The sequence below is a fragment of the Pygoscelis adeliae genome, unplaced genomic scaffold (assembly GCF_000699105.1).
Source record: "Pygoscelis adeliae isolate BGI_AS28 unplaced genomic scaffold, ASM69910v1 Scaffold273, whole genome shotgun sequence".
Taxonomy (NCBI): Eukaryota; Metazoa; Chordata; class Aves; order Sphenisciformes; family Spheniscidae; genus Pygoscelis; species Pygoscelis adeliae.
Genome location: NW_008824416.1, coordinates 104630 through 113888, shown reverse-complemented (window position 1 = coordinate 113888; position 9259 = coordinate 104630). Strand labels below are relative to the sequence as shown.

Below are 9259 nucleotides of genomic sequence, written 5' to 3'. Positions count from 1 at the left end.
CTAACAGCCTCCTTCCACTTTGATGTGTAAAATCTTGGAGAAGCCGGGTCTCTTCCTCAGGGCCTGGAAGAGGAGCAGAGAGCATGATCGGTGCAGGACCTGGCAGTCTTGCCGCCCCATGGGTTGAGCAAGAGAGAGAAGAGGACATGTCAAATCCCCACCATGGGAAGGGGGCCACCCTGGTCCCATCCCCACCACCGCATCCCACGGGGATTTGGCTTCCTTGCAGGACTGGCGCAACGCCTCTTAATCCCACGCCCTTGAAGCTAGCTCTGGGTTTGGTTTCTGCTTGGTTAAAAACACTGTTTCCAGAGGACAGTAGTAGTTTGGGGCAGACGACGTCAACGTGAAGGGGCAGGTGGGATTTGCAAAGCACGGTGGTAGGTGGCCACGCAAGGAAAGCCCTCCTGAAATGGCTCTTCTCTGAAGGTGACCACCAGCCCGGGGGTGGACATGGGTCTGTCTTGCTGCCCACTGTTGTTCCCATGCCAGGGCTTGGCGGTGGAGCAGGAACCACATGAGCCATCTGACCCCATCCGACTGCACTGGTGGGCCTCCATCCCCAAGTCCTGCTTTGCATCTCGCGGGAGTTTTGCCTTACGTCCCCATGGGAGCCCAACCTGCTGCAGGACGAAGTCAACCAGAGGATGAAGTGAAATGGAGGCACCTTTTTCCCCTTGGGAGACGGATGGAAATGTCTGCCTTGGAGACCCTGAACAGATCAAGGATAGCCCAAACCCTGCTGAGCATCACAAGCTAAGCAAGTTCTGCAACTCAGCCTAACTAAAATTAACCCTATTTCTGCTTTCATGGGGGGATTTTAAACCACTTCAGTGTTCGGCAAGTAAGTGGCCCTGTGAAGGAGGCACCAGCCCTTTTCTGTCCCCGGGGAAGAGACCCACAGAGAAGCAGTCCTAGTTAAAGCAATGGGAAGGAATCACAGCATGTTAGACCTTGTTTCAGCCTTTGGGGCATGTGTGTCTGAAGGATAGCGAGCCTTCAGGATGTCCCTAGTGAGCTAAAACATTCTCTGCTGAGGAACTTCAGCGGTGGGCAAGAATTTGTCCTCAGATCCCATGGGAACACGAGACTGGTGACACATGGGTGACCTGGGAATGGCAACCTTTACCTGGAGTTTGTTCACCATTTCTTCAAACATCTTCTTGGCTTCAGGGCTGTGGGGCTCCTTGAAGTAGTCCACGATGCCCACCTGCACGACGATGGACTTCAGGTTCCGGCACACACCTGGGGGCAGAGATACCACCTGGCCTCGCCATACCTGGTGGGGAAATAGCCTCCCTGCAGCCAGGATGGACCCTAAAACCCACCCAGTGCTCCTCAAAGCCTTATGCATTTGAGGAAACCTCACCCTGAAGATGGAGGAGACCTGCTCTTGATGACCAAGACCTCTGTAGGGAGGACGGTGGTCTACGAGATGGTTCCCAGTTGTCCCATCCCAATTCAGCAGTCCTACCTCTTACTTGGGAAACCCTTACTCTTCTACCCAGATAGGTGCGTTCCCAGCAAGTCCAACCACAGTCACATGTGCCATGACCACCAGGAATGGCACCTCAAACAGACCCTCCTGCCGGCTGCAGACCTCTTTCCCCCCAGAGCTCCTGTCCTGGCAAATGGCTTCAGTAAATGGCATGACTCCAAACTCAGATACACCAGGGTGAACCTCAGGTGTGCCACAGACATTGAGGCCTCGATTACACTGAGAGGAGCATGGAGGGGAGCATGGAGGGAGTCTCTCCATCCTCCCTGTGGCCCAAGGCAAGATCAGCTCTTCTTAACCCATCCTTGGCAGGGGGCTGTTGGATCCCCTCTTAGAAACCTTCCATCACGGAGCTCCCAGCACCTTCCAGTGTTGGCAGGGGGTTCCTGTGCGTGGGGCTGGAAGGCAGCGTCTGGTTCATGGATCTGGATATCTGGTGGCCTTTTGGTCAATGGACGATGCTATGCACTCCCCCCCCGGCATTGCTACTCACTGTTGAAGTGCAGCAGGGCTTTGGGGGTGACCGGCGTGGAGGTCAGCACTAACATCTCCAGCCCCTTCAGCCCCTCTCGACACACCTCTGCCGCAACCTCCTGGTTGATCTCTGCCACGTGGTCCAGCTCCAGGACCTGAAGCCGCATGCAGTTTCGGGCTGGAAGGACAGAGCACCCGCCGCCAGCCCCCCGCGGGGAAGGGATGAGGTCAGCCGATGGGAACAGGGTGGTAGGAGGGATGGGTGGCAGCAAGGAGGGGCAGGGTGCACCCATGGTCCTTGAGGTGGGCTTCTCCATTGAGATCCCCATGGGGCTTCTCCTAGGGGTATATCCTGCCTCCAGCAAGGTCCCCTTCTCCTAGTCCCATCAGAGGAGAGTCTCCTACCTAAGGACGCCAGTCCCTGGATGCCACAACCTGCCCCTCCAACGCCCAGCGCCCGCAGGTGTGGCCAGCACCGTCCGATCATCTGAAGGCAGCGGTTGCTGAAACGTGTCGGCTGCTGGCTGGGGAGATGAAGAAGAAAGAGCTGGGGAGGGCTGGCAGAAAAGCTCACCCCCCCACCATGAGTGCTCCCGTGAGTGGTGTTGGGGATGGGACCTCTCCCACCACACCAACCCAGGGGTCACCACACTGGAAGGAGGCGTCTCCAGAGCAGACGTCTGCATCTGAGCAACCACCCTGGGTTGTGTTGCAACCAGGACAGGGCAGGTCCATGCACTCAGTGGCGTCCCTCTGTCCCAAACCCTCCACCTCTGAATCAGGCCCTCAACTCTGTTGCTTGCAGTGATGAAACCAGTAGCGGGAGCCTGGACCTCTAGCTCAGGCAGAGAAGCCTACATGCCATGTGGTGTTTCCCCCGGGGAAGAAACAAGCCATCAGGGACCTGACATTCAGCTTCTCCTGCTAAGAGGCTTCCCCCTCTGTACACCTTAATCCAGGCTGATGGGGGACATGACGTTGCAACAAACCTCTCAGGACAAGAAGAAATGCCCAGGAGGCAGCCCCATGGCACGGAGCCGAGGAGCCGAGTGACCTGCTCTGTGAGCCATGAACTCCTGAGCACCCAGATGCTGCAGGGTGGGGAACTGCCAGCATCTTCATGCCCCCAAAATGAGTTTTCCAAAGTGAGAATAACTGCAGTCATCTCCTTAAGCAGTGACTTGACACCCTTTTAAAAACATCCAGGCCCTTCAGGGCAGTTGTTATATGAGCAGTGAGGAGCTCAGACAAGCGTCTGATGTTCAGTGTCACCTACCAGACCCATCATGGCTCCCCTTTCATCTCTGGTGTTAGCAGCCTCCCTGGAAACATTCCTGGCTCGGCAGGGAGTTGCCTACACCCAACAGCTCCCAGCTTTCGCAGGGACGGATGGCGCTGAGCTCCCAGGCCACCAAACTGGCCCCCAGAATTGCTGCTCATCCCACGAGGACCTCCCCTAAGCAAATCTGGATCTGGCATCCAATTTCTTTCCAGCCCAGTGGTGCCCCTCACACTCAGCCTGGCCTCCTCCTAGCATGACTCTTACCATGGATGCAGAGGTGCGACCTGGAGGGAGATGATGTCCCTGCAACCTGCTCCAAGGGCCCAGATGACTTCATGACCCACGGGGTCCGTAGAGCTCCTGGAACAACACAGAGGACAGGTGGTGGCCCTCACCGGCAGTGATGCTGCCCCAGGGGCTGTGTCTGCAGCCTCCATGCTGCTATATCTCTCTGCACCTGGAGGTACAAATCTGATCATTATTTATGACCCATGATCTGCCCATGAACCAGACAGTCCCAACACCAACCCATGCAGGAAGGCTGAAGGCATTTCCATCTGGAATTGTGACTACGGATGTGCAATGTCAAGAAAAATGGAAGAAGGTGGGGTTGAAGGTGAGGCTGAAGGTGAGATTGAAGATGAGTTTGGAGGTAAGGCTGAAGGTAAAGGCTGAAGGCACGGAGCCGGGTTGAAAGTGAAGTTGATGGTTGAAGGTGAGGTTGAAGGTGAAGGCAGAAGTCTTCCAGATGCGAAGGTGGCAAGTGATTGAACTGAGACTGCCAGGCCGTGTACCCTTGCAGAACAAACATAACATCCCTGCAGGTCCCATTGGGTTGGTTTCACTTGCCACCTGCCCAGCCTGGATGGGGAAGATGCCAGGAGGTGGTAAAGATGTTTCAGCTGATGGGTGGTAGCTTCCAGCCAAGGCAAGTGGCTGCTCCATGGCCTCTGTACCAGCTCTGTGGTTGTGCTACCACATCTGTAGGTGGCTGTTGGCCAAATGTTGCTGCAGAGGTTTGCTGTGGGCTCATCCTTCATCTTTTTGGAGGTATCAAAACAGACCTCACGGGATGCTGCTGGATTTGTGCAGGGGCATAGTGGAGGTGTAGGTTTATCATGAGTCATAGCACTGATCGGGCACAACCACACTGCCTGCCACCCAACTTTTGTGCCACTGGCTCAGAGGAGCTTTCGCTGATGCTGTGGGCTCCCTGCACCAAGTCAATGGAGGAGAGATGTCAGAGAGCATTGTCCTGATGCTACCAGCCCAGATAGAGGCCTCTGGCTGCTTCACTGTACTGGGCTGCCTCCCGAAGACCGAAGACCGAGGCCGCACTTCCTAACTCTAAATGACCTACTTCAAAACTTCAGACGAGCCTAAAAATAAATGATGGGTGTTATCTTGAGCATTTCACACATCTCCACTGAAGACGCCTGCCAAGAGCCCCTTGTGAGCGCGGCGGGTTAATTAGAGCATGAGTCAGAGTCACAGGTTAGCAATGTGCCAGGAGCGCTTGGGCTTGCTCTAATGCCCTTGGAAGCGCCGATGGAGGAGTCTTTGGGTTAAACCTGGCAGCACTGGGCTGCCTCATGGTGTGGGAACCCCAGATCGGAGCCGTGTCTGAGCTTGCTTGGTCCAACACAGAGGAGCTGGCTGGGTGTGCTTTCCCACCTCGTCCATCCTGGCCTGGATGAGAACACCCATTGGCTGCAGGTGAAATGGATGCAGAGGCTGAAGTGGTCATCTGCAGGGCGCAGCAGTGCAAGGGTCATCCTCCTTGAGAGTGTAGGAAAGCTAAATCCTGTCTTCATGGGAGGCAGAGCCTCTTTGGAAGGTGGTCAAGACCAAGGAGCAGTCAGTGATCTCCTCCAGGACCTGTGACCTCCTCCAGGATTTACACCATCATGGGCCTTGTGTCCTTGCTCTTGGGCAAGGTCTCCAAGTTGGGTCTTAGCAATCCCATGGCAGAGCTGTTCCTCCCTCCTAGGATAGAGGCACCCCGAGGTCTCTTCTCCCTGTTAGAAGCCTTCATCAGGGGGTGACAGTCAGGTGGGACCTCACTGGGCCCCGGTGTTGGTGCACCTCTTCTTCACCCTTCTCTAACATAAAGCAGTGTCCCCATACCAAGACTCCGGTCACGCCTCCAGCTGGAGTGAGATTGGTAACAGGACGGTGGGAATGGAGCTGGAAGGGAAACATCTGCATGGGAACATGTCAGAAGAGGATGAGAATTGCAAGGACAGCTTGCACTGGGGACACTGGACACTGGGGCTGCCGCTGGGCTGGGGATATGGAAAGCTGGGTCCTTCGCACCTGACCAGATGGGCTGCGTTCTGACAGGGAATGGGGATGGGCATCAGAGGAGTCCCAACGCATCCCATGGATGTTCACAGCCTTCTCCCGGCCAGGGAACCACACGGTCCCCGTGGGCAAGGGGGGATGCTGGTGGCCATCCTTACCGGTACGTGACAGCCTGCAGGGCCCGGCAGTAGCAGCTGGCCAGCCAGAGCGAGCGGTCCGTCAGCACGTTGGGGCAGTGCGAGATGCGGAGGATGAGCAGGTTGCTGCCTGTAGCCTTCAGCAGGGACTCCAGCCCGGCTTCCAGGCAGCCCCTGCCAGGGATGGAGGCAGGGTCAGGCACGGGTGCCCACGTTCACACTCCCCATGGCCACCCCGGGGCCACCCCAGGAGGGTGATATGTCCCATGGGGATCCGTGGCTCCAGGACGCCCAAAACCCACAGCAGGAGCCGGTGTGCGATGAACGTCCGTCAGTGGAAATGGGATGTTAGGGCTCATGGAGCATCGTCATCACTGAGGACCAGCGGCTCTGGCTGTGGGATGAGGGTGCCCGGGACACGGGGACTCACCGCGTGCTCTTCATGTAGTCCTCCTTGCTCTCCTTCTTCCCTCGCTGGCGTGGCTTGAGGTTTTGGAGGGTGAGGGAATGCATCTGGGTGCACCACTGAGACAGCATGGCCAGGAACTGGGGGGACAGGGGTGGCTGTCACTGAGGGCGACACCCTCAGCATGCCCCATGCCACCCATCCTTGGCTGTCTTTGGGCAGATCTGTGCACACACACACACGCGCACACACAGAGGCATTTCTACATGCACACACACGTGCCATAAATGTGTAAAAATGCACATATGAGGTCACGCAAGAGTGCGTGCAACAAAATCACGGGTGTGACCACAAAAGCACGTGAAAACGTGTGCACATGTGAGCTCACGCCCATAAGCATGCACGTGCAAAAGTGCAACGCATCCGGCCGCTGGTGCAAGCACACAGCTGTGTGCACCCATGTTCCCATGACCATAACGGCATGACAATCAACTCAAGCGAGCTGCTTGCACAGCTTCACCTTTCTGGAAGAAAGGTCTCGCCCCGGGCAGTGCCATCCCCATCCCTGGTACCTTGGAGGACACCCTGGCATTCTAGCAGCACCCCCGTGTCCACACGGCCGGGTGCCGGGCCACAAACTTCCAGTCCTTGCACACCTCGGCCGCCCGCAGCAGGGTCTTGGTGTCCAGGTAGGTGAAGATGCAGAAAAGAGCCGCCCGCATCTTGAGGATCTCGGGGCTGATCACCTCGCTGGAGTGGCCCAGGCTGCCCCTCTCCAGCCGGCCCGCCTTGCCCCCGGCCCCCTCTGTCCTGGCTGTGGGACACCCACTGTCAGTTGCCACTGATGGCCGGGGAGGATGGCGGGGAAGGGATGCTCCTTGCAGAGCTGAGGAGCCATCCCTGTCCCCCACCTTCCTGCCTCCCTGTCCTCCCACCCCACCAGAAGAGCCCGGCGTGGTCTCACCCGTCAACCGGCAGCTGCCGGCGGGTCGGGATGCGGCGGATCCCGGTGCCTCCGGCTCCCAGCCCTCAGCCTCCGACTCGGTGGTGCGGGAGCCCACATCGGAGACGTCGCCCTCTTCGCCCTCAGTGCTGTTGCGGTAGGGCCGGCGGTGCCAGTTTTGGATGGCTTGCCGGCGCAGCCCCGAGCCCCGAGCGGCGTCCCGCGCCAGGGAGGGAGGGCCCGTTTTTTCGGCGCAGCCCCGAGCCCCGAGCGCCGTCCCGCGCCAGGTAGGGATGCCCGTCGGCGGTGTCATCGGTGGGGCATGGCTCTGCGCTGTCGCTGTCGTAGCAGCCCGAGCTCTGCGACACGGCTTTCGCCCGGCTTGAGGCCCTGGGGGACAAGGATGCCAAACCTTAGTGCTTGCCGGGCTGTGCATCCTCTTCCCGTCAGCCCCTCGCCCGCCAAAAATCGAGCATCCCATTAAAATCCCAAAGAGGCAGCACGGATAGAGGACTCACCCGGTGCTGGAGGAGGAGCGCTGGTTGGACACGCCGTAAGGACCATGCACGGCCGACCCCGGCCCCGGGTGCCGGTCTCTCTGTGGGGAAAGGGGACAAGAGGAGCCAACATGGTGAAACCCAAAATGTGGATGGTGCAGCTGAGGGAAACGACCCCAATAACCCACCCAGTGCCAGCTGCGTTTTGGGGTGAGGCCATGCCCAAGTGGGATGCAGAAGAGCATCTCCAGCATCGCCCCAGCGCCTTGCCCACACTCACCACAGAAACACAGACCCACCGAGGAGCAGCTTCTCCTTGGGCTCCCCCACCCAGGATTATTCATTTCCCCACGGGAACGAGATGGGGGTCCCTACACCTCCCCACTCACCCCTTTGCAGCCATCAGAGAAGCCACATGGGTGCATGCCCGAAGCCGCTGGGGTGCCCGTGCCTGTGCCCGTGGAGGTACCGGTCGGCCAGCGGCCTTGGCCCCCGGCGTGCCGCAGCGTCCCAGGCTGCCGTTTGGGGTGGTGCCGCAGCTGCTGCTGCTGATCTGGAGCTGCTTCTCGGCCCGGTCCGCCCGGTCCAGCAGCTCCTCGATGAAGTGCTGGAGGCGGACCTTGGCGTTGGCCTCGCGGGCGGCCGTCTCCTTCAGGAACTGGTCGATCTGCAGCACCTGACTGCGTGGAGGGACCAGTGGGTGACACCCCAATCCTTTCCCACCCGTCCCTGTTAAGCACCTCCATCCCTGTCTGTGAGCTGGGGTGGGGGGGTCAGGGATGCTCGGGCGCATCCGGACTGTTCCATCATTAATTAGGAGGAGGTTTAACTACTAAAGGAGGTTTAACATGGAGGAGGTTTAACTACTCCATGGAGTAGTTAAACATTGGAACAGGCTGCCCAGGGAAGTGGTTGACCCTGCGTGGAGGGACCAGTGGGTGACACCCCAATCCTTTCCCACCCGTCCCTGTTAAGCACCTCCATCCCTGTCTGTGAGCTGGGATGGGGGGTCAAGGATGCTCGTGCGCATCCGGACTGTTCCATCATCAGCCTGATTTGGGTCTGTGCTAGCCCAGGCAGCTCCTGGGCATGGTTCGGGGCAGAGGAGGGACCAAGGGATGCTCCTGGCATGCAGGGTGGATGTGGCCACCTTGTTTTGGGGGGATGATGTCCCCAGCATCTTCGCTGGGATGTACGTTGCTCCCAGGACTGGGGTCAGGCCCCTGAGCGCAATGGAGCGGAGTGAGGAGGATGATGATGGTGCGGCGGGATGACGGAGGGGGATGGCAGTGGTACCCTGCCTCATTCGGGGCAGACTTAAAGGAAAGACCTCAAAGGCAGCCTGAAGATGTCATCCCTGAAATGCAGCCAGCTCTGGGGTGGAGTCTGCCAGTGGCTCAGTGACCCAAGGTGGCCCCATCCTGCCCTGCACACACGTGTGCCCCGGCTGCACACGCACCCACCGACCTCATCCGCTTCCCAAAAACACGGGCGCGTACACACAGGCACACGCAGCCATCACACCCCCAGCGAGCACACAGGTCCTGGAAACATGCGCAATGAGACCCTCCCGGCCCTTGTACCCCTGCAAATGCACATGTGCACACCCAGGCACGCCCACGCGCACAGCCGTCGTGCACACCCACGAGCACATCCCCCACACGCGCAGAGCCACCCTTACATGCACAAGCACCACGAAAACACAAATGCAGACGTGC

At 58.6% G+C, this 9259-nt stretch overlaps 1 protein-coding gene across 1 annotated transcript in view; it reads right to left on the bottom strand.

Annotated features, from left to right (window-relative positions):
• Positions 1-9259, bottom strand: part of FBXO41 (F-box protein 41) — a 12200-nt gene continuing 2941 nt past the window's right edge. Inside the window, 12 exon segments of the mRNA XM_009320882.1 lie at positions 1-63; positions 1130-1245; positions 1992-2150; positions 2378-2496; positions 3519-3614; positions 5717-5869; positions 6126-6241; positions 6674-6915; positions 7066-7259; positions 7318-7434; positions 7563-7642; positions 7993-8221. Coding sequence (XP_009319157.1) covers positions 1-63; positions 1130-1245; positions 1992-2150; positions 2378-2496; positions 3519-3614; positions 5717-5869; positions 6126-6241; positions 6674-6915; positions 7066-7259; positions 7318-7434; positions 7563-7642; positions 7993-8221 — 1684 coding nt within the window.